The sequence below is a fragment of the Oncorhynchus mykiss genome, chromosome 11 (assembly GCF_057628025.1).
Source record: "Oncorhynchus mykiss isolate SJ-2025 chromosome 11, ASM5762802v1, whole genome shotgun sequence".
Taxonomy (NCBI): domain Eukaryota; kingdom Metazoa; phylum Chordata; class Actinopteri; order Salmoniformes; family Salmonidae; genus Oncorhynchus; species Oncorhynchus mykiss.
Window position 1 is genome coordinate 53,550,896 of NC_143032.1, and position 24,604 is coordinate 53,575,499.

The following is a 24,604-nucleotide window of genomic DNA, read 5'->3' on the forward strand; positions in this document are numbered from 1 at the left end:
AACAAGAAGAAGCAGCTCCAGTGGGCACACGGTCAGCGACACTGGACAATTGAGTGGAACAACATTGGCAATGGAACATTGGAACATGACAGCGAGTTCAGTTAACTTTAAATTCTGTGCAGTCCCCAGACCTCAACACAATAGAGCATCTCCCAGTACTAGATTGGTGTACCTAATAAACTGGCCCGGTAAGTGTATACAAAACACCTGCTCTTTCCACAGACTGACCAGGTGAATCCAGGTGAAAGCTATGATCCCTTATTGATGTCACTTGTTAAATCCACTTCAAATCAGTGTAGATGAAGGGAAAGAGACAGGTTAAAGAAGGATTTTTAAGCCTCGAGATATGGATTGGGTATGTGTACCATTCACAGGGTGAATGGGCAAGACAAAATATTGAAGTGCCTTTTAATGGGGTATGGTCGTAGGTGCCAGGCTCACCGGTGTGTGACAAGAACTGCAACGCTGCTGGGTTTTTCACGCTCAACAGCTTCCTGTGTGTATCAAGAATGGTCCACCACCTAAAGGACATCCAGCCAACTTGACACAAATGTGGAAAGTATTGGAGTCAACATGGGCCAGCATCAGTGGAGGCTCCTCAGAGGAGGAAGGGGAGGACCATTCTCCTCAGTGAATTTCATAAAAATAGTGAAACATTAAAAATGTTATCAATATATATATATAAATAAACACACACCATTATATATATATATATATATATATATATATATATATATATATATATATATATATATATATATATATATATATATATATATATATATATATATATATATATATATATATAATATAAATATATATATATATAATATATATAAATATATATATATATAATATATATAAATATATATAATATATATATATATATATAATATATATATATATATATAAATATATAAATATATATAATAAATATATATATATATATATAAATATATATAATATATATATAAATATATATATATATTATATATATAATATATATATAAATATATATATAAATATATATAATATATATATAAATATATAAATATATATTATATAAATATATATATAAATATATAAATATATATATATATATATATATATATACACACACCATTTTGCAATGAAGGTCTGCAGTAGCCTCAACAGCACTCTGTAGGGTAGCACCATGGTGTAGCTGGAGGACAGCTAGCTTTCGTCCTCCTCTGGGTACATTGACTTCAATATAAAACCTAGAAGTCTCTTGGTTCTCACCCCCTTCCATTGACTTACAAAGTAATTATTATAACTTCCGGAGGATGTCCTCCAACCTATCAGAGCTCTTGCAACATGAACTGACATGTTGTCCACCCAATCAAAGGTTCTGAGAATGAATCTAGTACAGAAAGCATAACAGTTTTGAACAAATTAATTTCTTCCCAAATTAAGGACAAGCGACAGGAGGAAAGAGAGTGAGCTAGCTATATTTGGTTGTATTTTATTTTTGTAACTTTCACTTAGCTAACTGAATGCAGCTAGTTAGTTTAGCCTACTCAAACACCTGGCTCAAGACAGAGAGGTATGTTATGTTAGCTAACTGACTATACCTATCCAACACTGAATCTCTTCCAAGTCATGGTAAGCTTTTGATTTTAATAATGTATTACCATCTGGGCCCGCTGTTGTAACTGCTAAACTGCTTGCTGACTGTATTGCATGATTGTAGTGGGTTTACTAAAGTGTTAGTTCTAGTAGCTATGTTGACTATGAGGTGACAATAAACAAGCTGTGCGTAGCGGTTAGCAGTCATGATATGAAGGTTTGTCTTTGAAAGGTTTTTTCACCTGGTCACAGACAGCGGATGTGTTATACACTGAAGTCTACAAGTGAAGAGAAAAAGTGAGAGGAGGAGAGCGTGTAATTATCGACCAATTATGATTTTTCAACGCCGATACCGATACCGATTATTGGAGGACCAAAAAAGCCGATACCGATTAATCGGCCGATTAAATTATTTTTTAAAAATGTATTTGTAATAATGACAATTACAACAATAGTGAATTAACACTTATTTTAACTTAATATAATACATCAATAAAATCTATTTAGCCGCAAGTAGATAATGAAACATGTTCAATTTGGTTTAAATAATGCAAAAATAAAGTGTTGGAGAAGAACGTAAAAGTGCAATATGTGCTATGTAAGAAAGTTAACGTTTCAGTTCCTTGCTCAGAAAATGAGAACATATGAAAGCTGGTGGTTCCTTTTAACATGAGTCTTCAATATTCCCAGGTAAGAAGTTTAGGTTGTAGTTATTATAGGACTATTTCCCTCTATACCATTTGTATTTCATTAACCTTTGACTATTGGATGTTCTTATAGACACTTTAGTATTGCCAGTGTAACAGTATAGCTTCCATCCCTCTCCTCGCTCCTCCCTGGACTCGAACCAGCAACACAACGACAACAGCCACCACATCGAAGCAGCGTTACCCATGCAGAGCAAGGGAGACAACCACCCCAAGGCTCAGAGCAAGTGAAGTTGTAAACGCTATTAGCACTCGCTAACTAGCCAGCCATTTCACTTCCGTCACACCAGCCTCATCTCGGGAGTTGATAGGTTTGAAGTCATAAACAGCAAATGCTTGACGCACAACGAAGAGCTACTGGCAAAACACACAAAAGTGCTGTTTGAATGAATGTTTACGTGCCTGCTTCTGCCTACCACTGCTCAGTCAGATACTTAAGATACTTGTATGCTCAGTCAGATTATATGCAACACAGGACACGCTAGATAATATCTAGTAATATCATCAACCATGTGTAGTTAACTAGTGATTATGATTGATTGTTTTTTATAAGATAAGTTTAATGCTAGCTATCAACTTACCTTGGCTTACTGCATTTGCGTAACAGGCAGTCTCCTTGTGGAGTGCAACGAGAGAGAGGCAGGTCGTTATTGCGTTGGACTAGTTAACTGTAAGGTTGCAAATTTAGATCCCCCGAGCTGACAAGGTGGAAATCTGTCTTTCTGCCCCTGAACGAGGCAGTTAACCCACCGTTCCTAGGCCGTCATTGAAAATAAGAATGTGTTCTTAACTGACTTGCCTAGTTAAATAAATACAAAATATTTTTTTTATTTTTTTTTATCTGAAAATCGGCGCCCAAAATTACCAATTTCCGATTGTTATGAAAACTTGAAATCGACCCTAATTAATCGGCCATTCCGATTAATCGGTCGACCTCTAACGTGTAGATAGTTGCAAGAAGGAATTATATATGCAAGAAGCAAAGTGATCATGCTGTTTTTATATTTCTGCTATGAAAGTGAACTGTGTTTGCGTGTGATCAGGGGTGTGTTCATTCCACCCATTCTGTTGAATTTTTTTTATTTTTATAGGGTTATAGTAACCTCGTGATGGGCACAGGAAAACGTGAGTATCATGTAGTAGCCTAAACCGATCAAGGTTACATTGAGCTGGGTGAATGGAATATGAATGACAGTCATGCTAATTCATTCATTTTTAAAAGCACTGCCCGCCACTGGCCAGCATACCTTGTAGAGTCCAAGCCCCAACGAACTGAGGCTGTTCTGACGGCAAAAAGAGGGGGGGTGCAACTCAATATTAGGATGGTGTTCCGAATGTTTGGTATAGTCAGTGTATGTCTGTAAATTGTATCCTCACTGTAAATCAGCTTTACGTTTACTGTATTTATATTATTTATGCTGGCTTTGTGTCTGCATATTGTCTATGGCTGGCATCACCTATTCACAAAGTCAAATTCCAGGTATGTGCAAATGTACTTGGCAAATAAAGTCAATCTGATTCTTGTAAAGCTAAATAGTCACCAGAACACTTATGTAACTGGAGCACAGTGGCCCTTTATAACATTGACATTATAAGCTAGCTTTACTCAGCAGATTAAATGGATTTGACTGAATGTTGCAATGAGTTTTAAAACAAAAAGAAAAAGATTTTCCCATATTCGCTCAGAATCACTGACCAAAATAGAGAATAGTGGATTGTCATGCTCGCCTCAAAACCACTGCTTACCAGAGCACTGATCCAGCAATGTGCGCAATAGCCCTAATGTCCTTACGACATCAGAAAATAAATCCAGATTCCCATTAATCCACGAAGCCCGGTTTACATGAAGTGATCCTGCAGCAGGACCGTTACCTCAGCAACACGGCCATTTAGACCACCACTCCAGGGCCAGGCTCAGCAGCATTGTTTCTGCTGAACATTTAACCAGCAGCAATCACAGTAAGCTAACTGTCCAGTTTACTAAGGCTTCAGTCTAAACATGTGTCTTTGTATCGGATAGCCCGTTTCCCCATTTCCTACAAGTCAAGCAGCATTGGTAAATGGGTGTTATTGTGAAGAAACAACAATGTGGTGAGACAATGTAGAAAACAACCCATGATAGTGTTATTGTAATATCAAAAAGCTCAATATCTGACCACAAGTCAAAAGGAATCTATATTTCTGTCAGAAGAGCCAAACACTGGCTTACTGTTCTCAGACAATTTGCTTGTTCATTGCATGTTTGATTTAAAATGCTTTCCAGCCTAACACCTGACATAACAGCCTGTTCTCAACAATTGCTACTGAAAATCTGCGCCAAACAGCATGTGTTTTTTTGTAATAACGTCAAACAATGTGTTCTGGCTCTTCTCATATGAATTAGCATAGCTTTTTAGTTGTTGAGCCTAGCAACGAATGACCCTGCCTGATTCACTACAACAGACCGACCGTCTGTTAAGACTTGAAATCATGTAATATGTGGCATTGAGTCACCCCTTTTCACTTAGACATGTATTTCTTTAATTTAATCACCATCATAGACAAATCATACAGCCTCTCATGTATTAAAGCTTTCATAAATATTTTGCATGGGAACTCACTCTCTTCTCTGTCCTTGGCAGCACCTAGTAAGACCACCCCATCCCACTTAACATTGCTACATTGTTGCAGTGTCAATACATACTCTGCATGAGTGATTCTCCTATTGTGTTCACACATCACAACAGGAAACACTGAGGCCTGAGATTTTGATGGGAAGCCATGTGACACACTTTGAGCCCTTCGTCCTCTTTTTAGTGAGAGTTATCAGCCCTTTTCCTCCCCACCCCCAACAAAGAGCCTCCCTAAATTCATCACGCTACACAAGCCCCTTTAAGTTAATTACTTCTAGCCAAGGACAACAACGCTGATGTGTGCTGACACAAAAACACTCGGTGGACAGGGCCGAGTGACTGGGCAGCCTGAGGGCACGCACTGTCTCAATCAGGGCATGTCCACAAGAGCACTAGGCAACTCAATAGGAGAGCAGAAGGGGGGGGGGGGGGGGGGGGCAGGCATGTTTACAAAGTGAAAAGAAAACATTCGTACAATCTACAAAGAACCACACAAGCACTAGGGTGCTTTGCAATGGTTGGGCTGTGCTAATGGTTTAATGTATTCATATGGAAAACTTCTTGGCAGATGCATGGTACACTAGATCTAAATAATTCCTTCCTTTCCTTCGACATGTTGCAGGTGGACATATACTGAAAGCACATCCGCGCTTGAGGGGTCTAGGTTAGGGCAAGTACAGGCACCTCTAATAAACATGAAACGGCATTGGTTATTGAGCCCTAGGGTGCATTAACAATTCTCGTGCTTTTATACAGTGTCTCAAATGGAAATTAAAACAGAGGATAGAAAATATTTTGATTACAAAAGGACAGAGACTATGTCCTTGCAGACCTACCCAGATCTCCATGGAGACTGTTGTCATGCGAGGTCCTACTAGACGTAGTGGAGGTCCCATCGTCGGGCCAGATCTGACCTGTTTTACGGACACCCACGATGGAGGCCTCGGACACCAACACCTGCTGCTTCAGACGTTTCTGAGACAAAGGGGTGGGTGGGCTGCTGCTGTCAAAGGACTGCTGGGAAATCTGGGACGGAGAGCGGCTCTTCGGTCTGTACATATGATAGGTTGTGGGACTTGGGGACACGTGACTTGACTGGCCAGAGGAGAAGTCCTCCTCGCTGGACGTCAGGTTCTCATTGGAGCTGCAGTCTGGGGTGTAGCCGCCCCCAACATCGTCAAAACTCCCCGGTGAGTAGGAGCGCCTTGGCCAGGTGAGGTGGGAGTCCTCCTCCACACTGTGGTCCCTGATGTGGATGATCCTCCCCTCCCCCATCATCCCCCCGACATACACACTGGTGTAGGGCTGACAGTCTGCCGGTTGTCTCCCCCCATTGGAACGGCTCACACTGTCCTTGAAGAAATGTGGGTTCACCTCTGCTGCATCATCAAACAGCCCATTGTAGCCACAGCCACCCTCTGTGGATCTGCCTCGGAGGACAGATTTGCGGATCTCCCCCGTCGCAGTGGATAGGTTCCCGGGCAGGGAGTGCAGGGACCTCTTCCGCTCCATTTGCATGGCCTGGCAGCCCAGGCTGCTGATCTTGTCTGAGACCTCCCTGTCATTGACCTTCACGAGGCCTCTCTCATGGTGGTACTCCATGTTCACGTAGAAGGGTCTCTCTGTCCCACCAACCCCTTTCCCATCTCCTGCCGTGTGAGAGTTGGCTCTCTTGATGTGCTCAAAGTTGGACCTCAGTGCTGCTACTGAGCCCATGCCTACCCTGTCCAGATGTGTGTCTGGAGGACCCGCTGTCGACCTGTGAGGGGAGAAGCCACCACTCTGTTTGGAGGGAGACACCCCATCCACCTCTCCCTCTGGATACTGTTTACACCCTGTGTCAACTGCCTCTCCTGGCTGCTCCTCCAATGAATGCTCATCTAAGTGGGATCTCTGGGTGTCTGAAACACTGGATTGGTCTCCAATATTCATTAGGGACATCCTCTTGATGCCCCATCTCTGCCCATCATATGCCTTCCTCTCCTTGGCCAGTAACGTCTGCAGGTAGATCATCCGAAAGCGCTCCTTGTTCACCTCCAACTCCAGCTGCCTGATAGATGCCTTGCATTTCTCCAGCTCCTGCTCAACATCCCCCAATGATTTCAGCTCCATGTTTGGGGGATTTGACTCCGGGAACTGGGCTTTCCAAGCCTCCACAAAACCCACTGGTTCAACCATTTTTGTTTTAATAACTTAGTTCACTGAGAATAGAGTAGAAACTTCTACTAAAATTTCTACTCAACGATATGATTAGTTTCCAATCAAAATAATTTCTATGTATGACTTATAATGGCCATTAGAAGCTATTTCCACACTTCACTGACTGAATACAGTTTTCAGAAGACTCGTGCACATTTTTTTCTTATGGTTCTAACGTTAGTTATCAACATAATATCAGCTCGCATAGTAGAGAATGCCATGAGGACTGAGAATGACGACCCAGTTCAGATACCTGCAACAACAAAAACATAAAGAAAGTGTCCTTATCTTCTGTAAGTAATGTCAGTAGACAATGGTCCTTCATTCATCGTAAAAGCAGCAGCACTGTGCTATATCCAGACGTTCCGTACAATGATTTAGTGAAACACTTAAATTTCCAGTGTAATTCCCGTTTTTCGTGTTAATTCGTTACTCCGCATCTAATTGAAAGTTAGTTCGAATGTTCTCTCGTTAACCTTAGATCCACCACACATGATATACACTTCGTTGGATCGCACGCTACAGTTACTGTGTTTTGCTCATTTTATTTAGGTTGAGTTAGTGCTGAAAAGAGAGGGAGGGACTTTGATGTGATTGAGGGTCTGTTCAGTTTTAAAGACACAGGCACGTCGGCAAAACAAGAAATCCAAGCTGAAGAAAACCTGATAATGATATGGTCTATATTATGTAAGTAATAATGTAGACTAATCTATTGCCATTTTGTAAGATTAAAAACAGACATTTTTACGGTATATATACCGTCTGAAATATCGATATTTGTCTCCATCTAATGGTACAAAAGAGAAATCCAGACAGACAAGAACCTGTGTACAACTCTGCGTGTGCGCTGGTGGCAGAGTCTGCGCAGCTTGTCCCACTCTCTCTTCAGAGAGAAAGAGGCGAAGCGAGATTTTTAAATGTAACTAGGCCAGTCAGTTAAGAACAAATTCTTTTTTTACAAAGAGGGCCTAGGAACAGTGGGTTAACTTGCCTTGTTCAGGTGCAGAACTACAGATGTTTACCTTGTCAGCTCGGGGATTCAATCTAGCAACCTTTCGGTTACTGGCCCAACGCGCTAACTAATAGGCTACCTTTTTCTCCGCCAAATTATCTGTTAAACAAAACACGACCACGAAATAAAAAAAAATTATGGAGGCCAGTGAAAGATTGTCAATTTGGCCATGAAAAACTTGAAATGCTAATTTTCTACGTGGGGCTTATTTGATCAATAAACATTTCGACAACTTTGATATTGGAGTTGGACTCATGATTTATACGATTTTATTATGGACATTGCCATTGAGGCTTTCTACCATTTTAAAGTAGTCAACTGGGTGAGGATTCCTATGAGTTGGGAGCAATCAGCCAATGAAGAAGAAGAAATTGACTACTTTAAAATGGAGATAGTCTCAATGGCGCTGTCACAGACACAGATTGGCCCCTTTATTCAAACGTGTATCTGCCCTCTCATTGGCTAGAATGGTCCCACCTGATCTCACCTCCCCCCTGACTTCCATGTGAAACTAGAGACATTAAAGTTGTATTTATTTATTTTTATTTAACCTTTATTTAACTAGGCAAATCAGTTAAGAACAAATTTATATTTACAATGACAGCCAAACCCGGACAACGATGGACCAATTGTGTGCCACCCTATGGGACTCCCAATCACAGCCAGTTGTGATACAGCCTGGAATCGAACCAGGGTCTGTAGTGACACCTCTAGCACTGAGATGGATGCAGTGCCTTAGACCACTGCGCCACTCGGTAGCCCATGAGTCACGTGATCATACAGATTTTTTTTTCAAATTAAAAGTCCCTCTGAAAAATGTTTACTTGGATGATGTTTTTTTTTAATCACCAAAAAAAAATAAAAAATATTGTTTAAAGTTAAAAAACATTTATTGAAAATAACAACAATATATTATAGAAATCAATGAGCTATTTACTATATGACTAGGGACTTACTTAAAGTCCCTTTAAAAACCGGCTTCAAAAACTGGCTTATCTGGTATATTGTGTGATCTTATGCATTCTCTCTGTAATTTGGCTCTGTCTGTCTCTCTCTTTCTCTCTATTATCTCTCGGGTTACCTTGTCCCGGACCAGCTGTTTCTACCCCCCCTTCTCTCTCTCTCTTGCTTGCTATCTATCTCCCTCCCCCATCTCTGTCTCACTATCCTCTCTGTCTCTCTCGCTATCTATCTCCCTCCCCCATCTCTGTCTCACTCTCCTCTCTCTCGCTCTCACTCTCGTTATCTTCTGTCTGTCTGTCTCTCTCTCTCCCAGGCAGGGGAGTCTGTCCTCAGTGTTCTGGCAGGTTGTATGATGGTTAGGAAGCTGTCGGAGGTGGAGAGTGAGACGTACACATCACAGACAAACTGAAATGGTCCACCCACACAGACGGTGTGATGAAGGCGGCGCAACAGCGCCTCTTCAACCTCAGGAGGCTTAAGAAATGTGGCTTGTCACCCAAAACCCTGACAAACATTTACAGATGCGCAATCGAGAGCATCCAGTCGGGCTGTATCACAGCATGGTACGGCAACTGCACCGCCCTCAACCACAAAGCACTCCAGAGGGTGGTAAGGTCTGCACAACGCATCACAGCGGGCAAGCTACCTGCCCTCCATAACACCTACGGCACCCAATGTCACAGGAAGGCCAAAAAGATCATCAGGGACAACATCCACCGAGCCACTGCCTGTTCGCACCGCTATCATCCAGAAGGCGAGGTCAGTACAGGTGCATCAAAGCTGGGACAGAGAGACTGAAAAGCAGCTTCTATCTCAAGGCCATCAAACTGCTAAACAGCAATCACTAACTCAGAGAGGCTGCCTACATTGAGACCCAACCACTGGCCACTTTAATAAATGGATCAGTCACTTTAAACAATGGCACTTTAAATAATGCCACTTTAATAATGTTTACATATCTTACATTACTCAAATCATATGTATATACTGTATTTTATAGCATCTATTGCACCTATTCCGATCGGCCATTGCTCATCCATATATTTATATGTAAATATTCTCATTCACCCCTTTAGATTTGTGTGTATTAGGTAGTTGTTGGGGAATTGTTAGATTACTTGTTAGATTTTACTGCACTGTTGTAACTAGAAGCACACACACTATCCACCACAAGATCAACAGTCAGCACGGAGGACTTGTTCAAGATCAGGGAGTTCACAAAGTACTTTGGACAGGAGGGCTGAGAGGTCCTGGTCAGGGCTTTACTACTCCTTACCCTGTCTCTCCGTACAAGCCCCATTCGTACGACCTCCTGTCAAATAGTAGCTACAGCATTACGACGCTACAAATTTGGTGTTGTTTGACTAACCTGAATTGGTATGAATGATGGAGAAAGACTGTATTTCTTTCATTGTCATCCTGCACTTTTACAGTGAGTACAGAGCTCATCATTGAGTGGGGGAGGTGTTTACATTTCAGTAAATTTTTGAATTTCTTCTGTGATTTTCAGTAGAAGAGCCCTTTACTATTTCTGGATTTGAACATTGGAAATAATAGTTCCACAACAGACACTATCATATTGTTCCAATACTGTATGATCCTAAGCGATTTTTGGTGCCATATAGCCCCATTCAGCAATATGGAGTGCTTCTAACTCAAATACTTTCCGGCGCCATCGGGAGTTTTTCATAGGAAAGCGCTATCACTATCTACTGGTTTTAATGTCTATGTTATTACATTCTAATGTTGGTCCTGTAGAGCATGAAGCTTGCAGGGCCAGGGTTGTGGGTTCGATTCCCGGGGCCACCCATACGTAAAATGTATGCAGAAATGACTGTAAGTCGCTTTGGATAAAAGCATCTGTTAAATGGCATATATTATTATTACATTGTTAAAACAACAGACAAAATAACAGGTCTTTTGGTTTTTCTAATTAATATTTGTGTGGAAAGTTTACATCAATTGGAAAGGCAGTACATGTATCTGTTTAATTATTACCTGATTCAGAAGTTGTGGACAGAAATGTGGGTAGAAATAAATAAGGTGTAGTCTGTATTAACCAATGATCTACTATAATAATGTAAAGTTAAAATTAAAATAATGACAAGTACATTTTTATTTTTTAAATTCAGGTTTCATTAAGTCAGGTTAACTTGGTTTTGTGTAACAGCATTGAGATCCCCTCTGGGACCAAAACTGACTTCAGTATTATTGAACCAAAATACCCTCAACTATACAGAGACACAGCAATACTATTGTGCCAACCATATTGGAACAATAGGATAGTGTATGTTGTGGAACTATTATTTACAATGTTCAAATCCAGAAATATAAAAGGGCTCTTCTAATGAAAATTACAGAAAAAATGTGTCCTATATGGAAAACTCAAGAAGCCACAAGTATTTGAATTTGAAGCACCCCATATTGCTGAATGGGGCTAAATGGCACCAAAAATCGCTAAGGATCATGGTGAAAATGGCCGGAACTAGCAAAGAAAGCATCATGGTCAATGTTGTCATTTTCATCCTGCCAAAGAGAGCCAACCGTAATGTCTATGGCACAGGCCCCCAGTGTCTTAGAAAGCCTAAATCAAATCCAAATAAAATGTTTTTGGTCATGTACAACTCAATATTAGGAAGGTGTTCCTAATGTTTGGTATACTCAGTGTACTGTATATGTACAGTATATGACGGTGTGTATAGGCAGTATGGAGCATATATGAATAGAAAAGGTGTGTACAGCAGTAGTTGTATACTAGAATACAGTATATACATATGAAGTGGGTAAAACTGTATGTAAACATTATTAAAGTGACCAGTGTTCAATGACAATGCACATAGGGCAGCAGTCTCTAAGGTGCAGGATTGAGTACAGGGTGGAAGCTGGCTAGTAACAGTGACTAAAGTTCAGGGCAGGGTACTGGGTGAAGGCAGGCTAGTGGTGACTATTTAACAGTCTGATGGCCTGGACATGGAAGCTGTTTTTTATTTTCTCGGTCCCCAGCTTTGATGCACCTGCACAGTCTCTGCCATCTAGATGATGACACAAACCTACCAGAAGAGCTAAATTACTTTTATGCTCGCTTTGAAGCAAGTAACACTGAAACATGCATAAGAGCACCAGCTGTTCTGGATGACTGTGTGATCATGCACTCACGTCTGTAGCCATGAAGTGCTTTGAAAGGCTGATCATGGCTCACATCAGCACCATTATCCCAGAAACCCTAGACCCACTCCAATTTGCATACCGCCCCAACAGATCCACAGATGATGCAATCTCTATTGCCCTCAACACTGCCCTTTCCCACCTAGACAAAAGGAACACCTATGTGAGAATGCTATTCATTGACTACAGCTCAGCGTTCAACACCATAGTGCCCTCAAAGCTCATCACTAAGCTAAGGACCCTGGGACTAAACACCTCCGTCTGCAACTGGATTCTGGACTTTCTGCCGGGCCGCCCCCAGGAGGTAAGGGTAGGTAACAACACATCCGCCACGCTGATCCTCAACACGGGGGCCCCTCAGGGGTGCGTGCTCAGTCCCCTCCTGTACTCCCTGTTCACTCATGACTGCATGGCCAGACACAACTTCAACATCATCATCAAGTTTGCCAAGGACACAACAGTGGTAGGCCTGATCACAGACAACGACGAGACAGCCTGTAGGGAGGTCAGTGACCTGGCCGTGTGGTGCCAGGACAACAACCTCTCCCTCAATATGATCAAGACAAAAGAGATGATTGTGGACTACAGGAAAAAGAGGATCGAGCACGCACCCATTCTCATCGACGGGGCTGTAGGGCTGTAGTGGAAGTTCCTTGGTGTCCACTTCACCAACAAACTATTATGGTCCAAACACACTAAGACAGTTGTGAAGAGGGCACAACAAAGCCTATTCCCCCTCAGGAAACTGAAAAGATTTGGCATGGGTCTTCAGATCCTCAAAAGGTTCTGTAGCTGCACCATCAAGAACATGGTTGCATCACTGCCTGGTATGGCAACTGCTCGGCCTCCGACCGCAAGGCACTACAGAGGGTAGTGCATACGGCCCAGTACATCACCGGGGCCAAGCTTCCTGTCATCCAGGACCTCTATACCAGGCGGTGTCAGAGGAAGGCCCTAAAAATTGTCAAAGACTCCAGCCACCCTAGCCATAGACTCTTCTCTCTGCTACTGCACGGCAAGCGGTACCAGAGTGCCAAGTCTAAGTCCAAAAGGCTTCTTAACAGCTTCTACCCCCAAGCCATAAGACTCCTGAACACCTAATGAAATGGCTACCCAGTCTTTTTGCATTGCCCCCCCCCCCCCCCCCCTTTACACCGCTGCTACTCTCTGTTGTTATCATCTATGCATTGTCACTTAAATAACTCTAACTCTACCTATATGTACATATTACCTCAACTAACCGGTGCCCCCGCACATTGACTCTGTACCGGTACCCTCCCCTGTATATAGTCTCGCTATTGTTATTTTACTACTGCTCTTTAATTACTTGTTACATTTATTATATATTCTTATCCATATTTTTTTTAACTGCATTGCTGGTTAGGGGCTCGTAAGTAATAATTTCACTGTAAGGTCTACACCCGTTGTATTCGGCGCATGTCACTAATGCAATTTAATTTGATTTAATACACTGGGTGCTGTAAATGTCCTGGAGGGCAGGGAGTGGGACCCCGGTGATGCGTTGGGCTGACCGCACCACCCTCTGGAGAGCCCTGTGGTTGCGGATGGTACATTTGCCAGGAGGTGATACAGCCCGACAGGATGCTCTCAATGGTGCATCTGTAGAAATTTGTGAGGGTCTTATGGGCCAAGCCGAAATTATGATCACCAGAATGGCCGCACCCCACAAAATTGAAGGCTGTTTTGGGCTCTAAAATTAGTATATAATGATCAAGTTCGCTCCCCATGTTAAATGATTTTAAAGTTCGCTACAAATCGCGATACTTAATTAAATAGTGATCCACTCTAACTACTGCATTTGTTGTCACACAGGACCACGTGCTGACACAGACCAATCATGGGCCGACAGGTTACGAGGAGGCTCATGCCTTCATGCAGGCTCTTTGCAGGTGCACCTAAACGGACTCTCTCTGGCAGGATGAAAACTACGACATCATGATCCTTTGCTAGTTATGGCCACTTTCACCATGATCCTTAGCAATTTTTTGGTACCATGCAGGCCCATTCAACAATATGGCATGCTTCAAATTCAAATACTTTCAGCTTCATGCGCCATCGAGAGTTTTTCTTAAGAATACCTGGATGATGTCGCGTTACAGCCTATCATGGTGACTAACTGGGAACTCTGAAAAATACGAGGTCAATTCATGTCAGTGATCTTCAGGTCGGAAAGTCAGAGCTCTAGAAAGAGGCCTGAGTTCCCGTGTTGGAATTCCGAGTTGGATGACCTGCACTGAATTCGGAAGTCCGAGATTTCCAAGTTCCCAATTGTTTTGAACTCGACAGCTATCTACTAGTTTTAATGTCTAGAAAGATTTGTATAACTAAACAAATATAGACCATAGTCTGTCCTATCAAATCGGAACAAATGAGTCATAGTGGGTAGAACAAGCAAGATGGGCAGAGCCACGCACGAACTAGCAAGATCCTATTATCGCGCTCTAACCAACATTTGCATATTTCCGACAGGGAACGCCAACTCTGAAGTGCGTGTGCAATAACTTAATTTTCCTTTGTAAGCCTTAAACAATGCAGTTTTGTAAACATTTGGCATAGTTCAAGTCTACAAAACGTTGTCCACTCTGTTCGTAACAGATTCTAGTTTTGGGAACAGAAAACTGTGTTGAGAAATTAATGTTTAATCGATGAGAAAATTAGCAGAATGTCGGCCAAAATCAATCTTCTCCGGCCACTGGGCTTCCTATCAATACCACATTTGATAGTGAGTGGAAACGTTAAGCGGATGCTTCACATTTATACATCGTGTGAAACATCTGTCTCATTGTTATATCTGTGATGTATCTCCGACTTCATTTGTTCAAGACAATTGGCCACTCTGAAAAAAACGAGCTCCGACTGGGATTCTACATTTTTAGAACGGTCATCTAACTCAGAATTCCAAGTCAGGACTCTTTCTAGAGCTCCGATTTTCCGACATGGAGCTCACTGGTGTCATGATTTTAGCTCGTTTTTCCCTCCGAGTTCCCAGTTTTCTTAAAGCACCATTAGGCATGAGACCACGAACCTCCATGTCTGAAGGCCCGTGATTGGTGTATGTCAGCATAAACTAATTTTAGATCCCAAAACGGCTGTCCAAAATAAATGGATTTGACCGTTCTGGCGATCGTAATTTACATAGGCTTTCTAGGGCAGACCAGGGCTTTTGGCACCGCAAGGTTGCTACGCAGTAACCGACAAGCAGAGTTCCTGACTTCACGCCTCACACCGGACACTGGGGGACTTTGTAATACGTGTTTGTAACAGTCGATAACAGTGAGAATAACCGTTTATAGCAGTGTAATAACTGTTTATAACCATGTACAGCACATCTACCAATGCACGGATACGTGTCAAGAGCCTAAATTTTGTTTCAGAATCCTCAGACCCCTGGCGGGGAGCAGCATGGGGACAGTACTATCTAGTTGAATGGAAATTAAACTACTATTCCAGATATTATTTAATGAAGAATATTTACATTTCAATCAATAATTCCTTTTTAACTAATTTATATTTAACATTATTGTTTAAAACACATTTCGATGTCCCGTTATTAAAACATTTACTGATTGTATCTTTTATATTAATTTACTCACCTTGGCAGACCACTAGAACTAAAAAAATAAGCTTCAATCCCTCCTATGAAAAGGGGAGGGTAAGATCAGAGAAACTGAACGCATCTTGCAACAGGCAAAATACACTATAATGTCTGATATTGTGGTCAAGTAAGAGGATAACTTTTATTTTGAAGCTATTTCCATTGTTTGAGCAGTCACTCGACTATCTTGTCAAACAATCTTTGCCCTCTTGAACAAGCTGAAAGACTTCCTGTTAGCAACCAGCTCGAGTACGTTTGTGCCTGGTTACCAAAACGGATTCGAATGGTCTTGTTTTGCTGACTGTGAACGTTGTTATGGTGTTTAAAACGAGTATTTCTAGAAATAAACAAGGGGACAAGCCAGCTGGCCACTTTGTGCATACGAACTATCTTGTTAGCGTGTAGCTAGCTATGCTTCAAGCTATTCACCTAACGTTTTATAACAGTATCTAGCTAAATAGCTAACTTTACAGTACGTAGCAAGCTAACGTAATGCTAGTTTTGATTTTGTATTTTTGCTAATCCTCTTGACTAGCTAACATTATCTAAAATGATTTACCCCGCTTTAACGTTAGCTGACCAGTTGATTTTAAGATGAGCAAGCAACGTACATTTATTGTTGAGCACCTGAATAAAGACCCCTTCAAGAAAAACGTTAACCTCATCACCTTCGACTCACTGGAGCCAATGCAACTGCTGGAGATTCTCAGTTATGTTCTGGCTGAAATTGACACTAAGGTAAGATAATGTAAACAACAACCTCATACTTTTGAGTTGTCCCAGTTGATATTATGTTTCAAATGTAATGTTGATGATGACACCTACCCCATTTTGAGCCCCACTATTATTGTGTTTCCAATTATCAGTCAGTCACCTAAAGTGTGTGTAAAATGTGTGAATGAATTATAAATCATATTTTATTTATTTCAGTAAGCTATTGATATCCGTGAAGAAATGCCTGACTAAACAGCAAAGATAATGTTCACTTTGCTAGGGATGTTGAAATACAAACCACCTGGGAATATGTCTGATCTGTAAGTATTCTTGACAGACAACTTACAAAATCAAAGCAGATTTCAGCAGTAGAACCAATGACTGAATAGAACACTGAGAGTGTTTGCTTCTCACTGTCCTCTATCTTCAGACAGGAGCAGTTTCAGACAGGGCCTGGTGACCTGTGATTCACCCTATCCTTCTGGTTGCTGCAGAGGATCACAGAGCTGACCTGGCTCGCTTCCTGGTTAAGCTGGAGGTGCCTGCAGAGTTCCTGCAGGGTGGTGTCATCACTGACACCTGTCACCAGGTTTGTTTAACACTGACTTCAAGGTGCAAGCATAACATGAGAAAATGGGAACTTGGGCTAATGACTCCTCCTCTCGCTAGACTAGAGAGATCACACTATGATGCCATGATTAAAAACTTTATTTTATAATTTTTTAAGTTCACTATGGCTCAGAAAGATGTGATGGAATGCATAACTAAGATATGATTAATAATTGCATAGTGTTTGATCTGTTGTTTTTGTAGTACGAAGAACTAATGGAACGATTCAAGACCTACCATAAGGAGTGTGAGCAACTGAAGAGCTCTGGCTTTTCCACTGCAGAGATCAGTGGAAAGGTGTGACACCTTTTCAACCTTAGGACATTGGTGCTATGGAAGAGGAGAAGGACCAGCTGATCAAGCGAGTGGAGTTGCTGAAGAAGAGGGTAAGGCAGACAATCTGTTTGAGAAAGCCCACCCTTTTGTAATGAGACTAGACATGCATCTGAGAGGCTCACGGCATCACCCTTTTCCAGGGTAGAATAGTAATAGAGTGCTATTTTAGTGGACCATTATTTAAGGCCATGCCAGAAGGGAAACTGAGGTCAGTGGTAGTGGCTCCCGGCTGTCGTGTGAGGTGAAACTCAATCTCAGGTGCTGAAACAGTATCACAGTTGTTTTCTATGTCCACTAGGTGGAGTCAGTGTTCAACCACCAGCGGATGCTGGAACTGGCCAGACAACTACTTGTGGAACAGGAGAGAGAATAGTCTCTGGCTCAGCAGAAGAACCAACTAATGATATGGCATGTCCAACTTTCCAATTTACAGGCTTTGTAACCCATATTTTCAACTTTGCTGCATGCAGAGTACACATAAACTCAGCAAAAAAAGAAATGTCCTCTCACGGTCAAATGTGTTTATTTTCAGCAAACTGAATGTGTAAATATTTGTATGAACATAACAAGATTCAACAACTGAGACATAAACTGAACAAGTTCCACAAACATGTGACCCTGAACAAAGGGGGGAGGGGGGGTCAAAATCAAAAGTAACAGTCAGGATCTGGTGTGGCCACCAGCTGCATTAAGTACTGCAGTGCATCTCCTCCTCATGGACTGCACTAGATTTGACAGTTCTTGCTGTGAGATGTTGCCCCACTCTTCCACCAAGGCACTTGCAAGTTCCCAGACACTTCTGGGTGGAATGGCCCTAGCCCTCACCCTCCGATCCAACAGGTCCCAGACGTGCTCAATGGGATTGAGATCCGGGCTCTTCGCTGGCCATGGCAGAACACTGACATTCCTGTCTTGCAGGAAATCACACACAGAACGAGCAGTATGGCTGGTGGCATTGTCATGCTGGAGGATCATGTCAGGATGAGCCTGCAGGAAGGGTACCAAATGAGGGAGGAGGATGTCTTCCCTGTAAAGCACAGCGTTGAGATTGCTTGCAATGACAACAAACTCAGTCCGATGATGCTGTGACACACCGCTGCAGACCATGATGGACTCTGCACCTCCAAATCGATCCCGCTCCAGAGTACAGGCCTCTGTGTAACACTCATTCCAGGGGTGATGCTCGCGAATCCGACCATCACACCTGGTGAGACAAAACCGCGACTCGTCAGTGAAGAGCACTTTTTGCCAGTCCTGTCTGGGCCAGCGACGGTGGGTTTGTGCCCATAGGCGACGTTGTTGCCGGTGATGTGATGTGTGGTGAGGACCTTACGGCAGGCCTACAAGCCCTCAGTCCAGCCTCTCACAGCCTATTGCGGCCAGTCTGAGCACTGATGGAGGGATTGTGCTTTCCTGGTGTAACTCGGGTAGTTGTTGCCATCCTGTACCTGTCCCGCAGGTGTGATGTTCGAATGTACCGATCCTGTGCAGGTGTTGTTACATGTGGTCCGCCACTGCGAGGACGATCAGCTGTCCATCTTGTCTCCCTGTAGAGCTGTCTTAGGCTTCTCACAGTACGGACATTGCAATTTATTGCCCTGGCCACATCTACAGTCCTCATGCCTCCTTGCAGCATGCCTAAGGCATGTTCACGCAGATGAGCAGGGACCCTGGGCATCTTTCTTTTGGTGTTTTTCAGAGTCAGTAGAAAGGCCTCTTTAGTGTCCTAAGTTCTCATAACTGTAACCTTAATTGCCTACCGTCTGTAAGCTGTTAGTGTCTTAACGACCGTTCCACAGGTGCATGTTCATTAATTGTTTATGGTTCATTGAACAAGCATGGGAAACAGTGTTTAAACCCTTTACAATGAAGATCTGTGAATTTATTTTGATTTTTACAAATTATCTTTGAAAGACAGGGTCCTGAAAAAGGAACGTTGACATATTATCAAAGATTGTTGTCAATTACATATTCCAAATTCACCTACAAGTAGATTTATAAGCATTATGTTGGTTTCTTTTAAAATGCTGATAAGGTGTGTTGTCATTTGGATACGTCCAGCTTTTCCAGGCAGAGCAGAGACTGCAGAGATCTCAGCAGCAGCTGAAGAACCTGCGGCAGGCAACAGCAGTAGATTCCAAGCCAGAGAGTGAGTAGGTGTGTTCTGCATCACCCTCCACACCACAGCTGGTTGAAAAGGTTGAAAGGTCAAGGACACGACAGATTAGGCTGAATCTCTGTTAATTGATTCTGTCACGGTTGTCGTAAGAACAGGACCAAGGCGCAGTTCCACATATTTATTCAAAAATTGAAACATAAGCCAAAACAATAAACCAAATAAACAAACAACGGAACGTGACTACGTGGTGCACATGCACAAACACAAAATAATATCCCACAAACACAGGTGGGAAAAATATCTACTTAAATATGATCCCCAATTAGAGACAACGAATACCAGCTGCCTCTAATTGGGAATCATACAAAACACCAACATAGAAAACATAAAATAGAACACAACATAGAAATATTAAACCAGAATACCCCCTAGTCATGCCCTGACCTCCTACACCATAGAGAAACAAGGGCTCTCTATGGTCAGGACGTGACAGATTCACATCTATTAAGGCCCCATAATCATCTAGTGTTGGTCTCTTTACAATCACACAGGAGATTTGCACATTTATAGTTTCCAAAATGACCAAAGTAAAGACAGACAGACATGAAAGCTTTTGTGAGTGTCACACCAACAAAGCATTTGACAATAAAATGACTCAAAATACCACATATAAAATGATGTGACCCTCTTGTAAAGGTTTTCAGTCTCATGTAGGTCTACTGTGCGTCAGTTAAACAGCAGCATGGAAGAACACTAGATAGAGTGCATTTTGAAAGTATTCAGACCCCTTCCCTTTTTCCACATTTTGTTATGTTAGTCTTATTCGAAAATGGATGAAAATATTTTTTTCCCCTCATTAATCTACACACAATACCCCATAAAGACAAAGAGAAAACAGGTTTTTGCAAATGTATAAAAACAGAAATAGCTTATTTACATAAATATTCAGACCCTTTGACATGTGACTCAAAATTGAGCTCAGGTGCATCCTGTTTCCATTGATTATCCTTGATCAACTTGATTGGAGTCCACCTGTGGTAAATTCAATTGATTGGACATGATTTGGAAAGGCACACCTGTCTATATAAGGTCCCACAGTTGACAGTGCATGTCAGAGCAAAAACCAAGCCATGAGGTCAAAGGAATTGTCCGTAGAGCTCAGAGACAGGATTGTGTCGAGGCACTGATCTGGGGAAGCGTATTATCAAATGTCTGAGGCATTGAAAGTCCCCAAGAACACATTGGCCTCTCATTCATAAATGGAATAAGTTTGGAACCACGAGACAATTCCTAGAGCTGACTGAGCAATCGGGGGAGAAGGGCCTTGGTCAGGGAGGTGACCAAGAACCCGGTGGTCACTCTGACAGAGTTTCAGAGTTCTTCTATGGAGATGGGAGAAACTTCCAAAAGGACAACCATCTCGGCAGCACTCCACCAATTAGGCATTCATGGTAGAGTGGCCAGATGGAAGCCACTCCTCAGTAAAAGGCACATAACAGCCCGCTTGGATTTTGCCAAAAGGCACCTAAAGACACTCAGACCATGAGAAACAAGATTCTCTGGTCTGATGAAACCAAGATTGAACTCTTTGGCCTGAATGCCAAGCGTCACATTTGGAGGAAACCTGGCACCATCGCTACGGTGAAGCATGGCGGTGGCGGCATCATGCTTTGGGGATGTTTCTCAGCGGCAGGGACTGGGAGACTAGTCAGAATCGAGGGAAAGATGAACGTAGCAAAGTACAGAGAGATCCTTGATGAAAACCTGCTCCAGAGTGCTCAGGACCTCAGACTGGGGCGAAGGTTCACCTTCCAACAGGACAATGACTCTAAGCACACAGCCAAGACAACGTAGCAGTGCGTTCGGGTCAACTCTCTGAATGTCCTTGAGTGGCCCTGCCAGAGCCTGGACTTGAACCCCATTGAACATCTCTGGAGAGACCTGAAAATAACTGTGCAGCGACGCTCCCCATCGAACCTGACAGAGCTTGAGGATCTGCAGAGAAGAATAGGAGAAACTCCGCAGATACAGGTGTGCAAAGCTTGTAGCGTCATACCCAGTACTTAAATCTGTAATCGTTGCCAAAGGTGCTTCAACAAAGTACTGAGTGAAGTGTCTGAGTAGTTATGAAAATGTACTATTTCTGTTTTTTATAATTTAGCAAAAATTTCAGTAGCACTGTTTTTGATTTGTCATTATGGGGTATTGTGTGTAGATTGATGAGGAAAAAAATCTATTGAATCAATTTTAGAATAAGGGTGTAACGTAACAATGTGGATAAAGTCAAGGGGTATGAATGCTTTCCGAACGCACTGTATGTTGAGGTTATGCTCCTGCATTGATTAATTAAAACAATGTTTTGCATACGCTCTCTTGATTTTGTTTAATGTTAATTCTTGTGATGAGCAGATGTGCTCAACTCAAGATCAGCATATTACCCTCCTTTTCTTCTATGAGCAGGTGTGCCTCATTGTGTTTCAAAGACTTTCAGAATGATGTAGCCTGATCAAATATCTCTGTTACTGTTGGTTACTGTCTCTGTTACTGTCTCTGTTACTGTCTATGTTACTGTCTCCGGCTAAATGAAGAGGCTTGAAGAGGAGATCAAGTTCAACTCCTAAATGGTGTCTGACAAACTGCCCAAGGAGCTGGAGAGTAAGAGGCGGATGGTGCAGTACCTGCAGAAGGTGGTGTCCAAGCCAGACATGGGCCAAGCTGAGTTTAGGGAACTAGAGGACAAGGTGAGCTATCTACCTACCTGGGTAATTAAGCTATAGAGCCATGTCAATTTGGTTCAAGAATGACTGACAGTAACCAAACAGGTTGTTTCTGACAAATTGAAAATTTGAGTCTGACTTTTCCCCACTTTGTCCAGAATCGAGAGAACACCATTGAAATAAATCTGCTGATTGAGAAAAGAATGATGAGAAATGACCCCATGGATGATAAACTGTCTCTTCAGGCAGCAGGTGATTTGTTTCTCCTTGTCTCACATTCTCTAAACATACAGCACATTTATATGACATAACACCCGCAATTACATAGGATGAAGGTTATGTCCATTTCAGAATGCCATTCCCTGTCATTGATACTAAATCACACAAGTCTTTGTCAGTTATATGAATCTGTATGCGCTGGCTGTCTGTGTGTTGTTAAGCGTTTGCTGGCTCTTTGAACTTGTTAGGATGATTGATGTTGTCTGATGAAGGGAGGCGGCTTTATTTATCATCAAAAGGTTTATTCAGGTTATCATATTGATATTTGAATATTTTTTTGTCTCTTTTAGGTGAGAACAGCCAAGCACGAGACCTGGAGGGAGACGGGGTAGCTAACCACCTCTCACAGCTCAGTACTCTGGTCTGAACATCATCATCATCCACACCAATAGTAATACCCTTCCTCACCATTGGAACAGGGTCGGAGCCTTTTTCGATGGGGAGTGATGTATCGTCATTGTCCAGCAAAAAGACTGCTACCCTTATACAATCCACAGGAGGTTGGTGGTACCTTAATTGTGGAGGACGGGCTCATGTAATGGCTGGAGCGGAATGAGTGGAATTGTATCAAACATGGTTTCTATGTGTTTGATTCCATTCGCTCCGTTTCAGCCATTATGAGCTGTCCTCTCACCAGCCTCCACTGATACCATCTGCTCTGTATTCGCACGTTACGTTGTACATCTGCTCACCACTCAAAACTGAACATCACTATCCAAACTCTCTGAGGATAAAGCAAAATGCATCAGAGATGATATGTTTTCCATCTTTAGGGGTAGATGGATTAAACATTCTACTGTTTGCTTACGTCAAACTTTGTTGATAAGAGTGAAGCGCGGTAGAGTTGTGTGCCGCACTGAACGTGAGATGCTATTTCTGCTCTTATGTAAACAGAGAGGGGCTTACTGGCTAAAGCTACTTATCCCTTTCCCCTCACTCTCCCACATTCCCATGCAAGGTTAAAAATAGACCACAGCATGGACTACCTAGAACCAGGACAGTATTGAACAAACTGTCTGAAATGTTAACTGTTTTCAAATCTCTTCTAAATTAATTCCGCAAAACACAAACCATTGCAGTGTGAATCCTTCAACTAAATGTAACTCGATGGCTGATATTTTACCCCAATCGAAACAAACTGACACAAGCTTTGACGCTATGTTTGGTTAGATCCCTCTGAACCACTGGCAGAGAGTGGACTCTCAAATTTGAGTGGCTTTTTAGCCTCTGCAACACAGTGCCAGGAGCCATCACTCCTGTGTCAACACACCCTGTGCCTGGCTGTATAAGTTCAAGGATGATAAGGAAAAACGACCACTCTTCACATCTCAAACTATGCCTGTTCCTGTTTTCAGAGCAACCTTTGGCCATAAGCAGGTCTATATAGTTGGTGGTCGCTGTTGGATAAAAGGCACGTACTGCACCCATATGTTCATGTCTGACTGTTTTGTGAGCAGGAGTTCCACACGCAGTGAGATCATGGTGCTGAGACAGGCTGGCGAGGCACATAAGCTGCCTGTCTGAAATAGCAGCCACTTCCTCCCTGCTCTCCCCAATGCCCTGTTCATGTGGGTGGTTTCATCTGCTTCCCTGGATAATAAGTGAGTATGTTTTGATGGGAAAGGGAACTCTAAACCTACTTCTTCTCAGTGTGGTAAAACAGTAGGTGAGAACAAGAAGGGTTTCTGTGGTAAATGGAAAGGACTTATCAGTCTCTCCTGGAGTCATGGGTCATGGTGGAAATGATCACCTTATCAGAGGTATTTTCCATTCTGAGCGTGCATGTAATCACATGTCACCCAGCAGCTGCAGGAGGGCGTCTGTATTATGCCCCTTGGTGCCCATCCTTAGTTAGCTTGGTTTTGGTCCACCATGTGTCTAGTGTTCCATCATCCATTGCTTGGCTCTCTGTTCACTTACACCCCAAATTCCCCCAACATAAATAACAGATGTGTTTGCTCAATCTGGA

General features: G+C 42.4%; 2 protein-coding genes across 5 annotated transcripts in view; one reads left to right on the plus strand and one right to left on the minus strand.

Moving 5' to 3' along the window:
* LOC110535900 (breakpoint cluster region protein) overlaps nucleotides 1-8,349 on the minus strand; it is a 50,652-nt gene extending 42,303 nt beyond the window's left edge. For both annotated transcript variants that reach the window (XM_021621268.3, XM_021621267.3), the window contains exon 1: nucleotides 5,743-8,349. In XM_021621268.3, the coding sequence (XP_021476943.1) occupies nucleotides 5,743-7,084 (1,342 nt within the window). In that variant the 5' untranslated portion in view covers nucleotides 7,085-8,349. The remainder of the gene's footprint in view (nucleotides 1-5,742) is intronic.
* Nucleotides 8,350-15,904: 7,555 nt separating this feature from the next.
* Nucleotides 15,905-24,253, plus strand: LOC149979624 (intraflagellar transport protein 81 homolog). Of its 3 annotated transcripts, none has more exons than XM_090190439.1 (9): nucleotides 15,905-16,599; nucleotides 16,792-16,895; nucleotides 17,006-17,164; nucleotides 17,389-17,570; nucleotides 17,819-17,928; nucleotides 19,582-19,677; nucleotides 22,228-22,380; nucleotides 22,515-22,608; nucleotides 24,093-24,253. In XM_090190439.1, the coding sequence occupies exons 7-9, from the start codon at nucleotides 22,261-22,263 to the stop codon at nucleotides 24,122-24,124; spliced, it is 246 nt and encodes an 81-aa protein (XP_090046565.1). In that variant the 5' UTR covers nucleotides 15,905-16,599; nucleotides 16,792-16,895; nucleotides 17,006-17,164; nucleotides 17,389-17,570; nucleotides 17,819-17,928; nucleotides 19,582-19,677; nucleotides 22,228-22,260; the 3' UTR covers nucleotides 24,125-24,253. The 3 variants fall into 3 exon arrangements, with proteins under 3 accessions (XP_090046565.1, XP_090046564.1, XP_090046563.1); XM_090190438.1 differs by having other exon boundaries at nucleotides 22,926-24,130; XM_090190437.1 differs by lacking the exon at nucleotides 24,093-24,253 and adding an exon at nucleotides 22,926-23,959 and having other exon boundaries at nucleotides 19,582-19,669.
* Nucleotides 24,254-24,604: the final 351 nt, after the last annotated feature.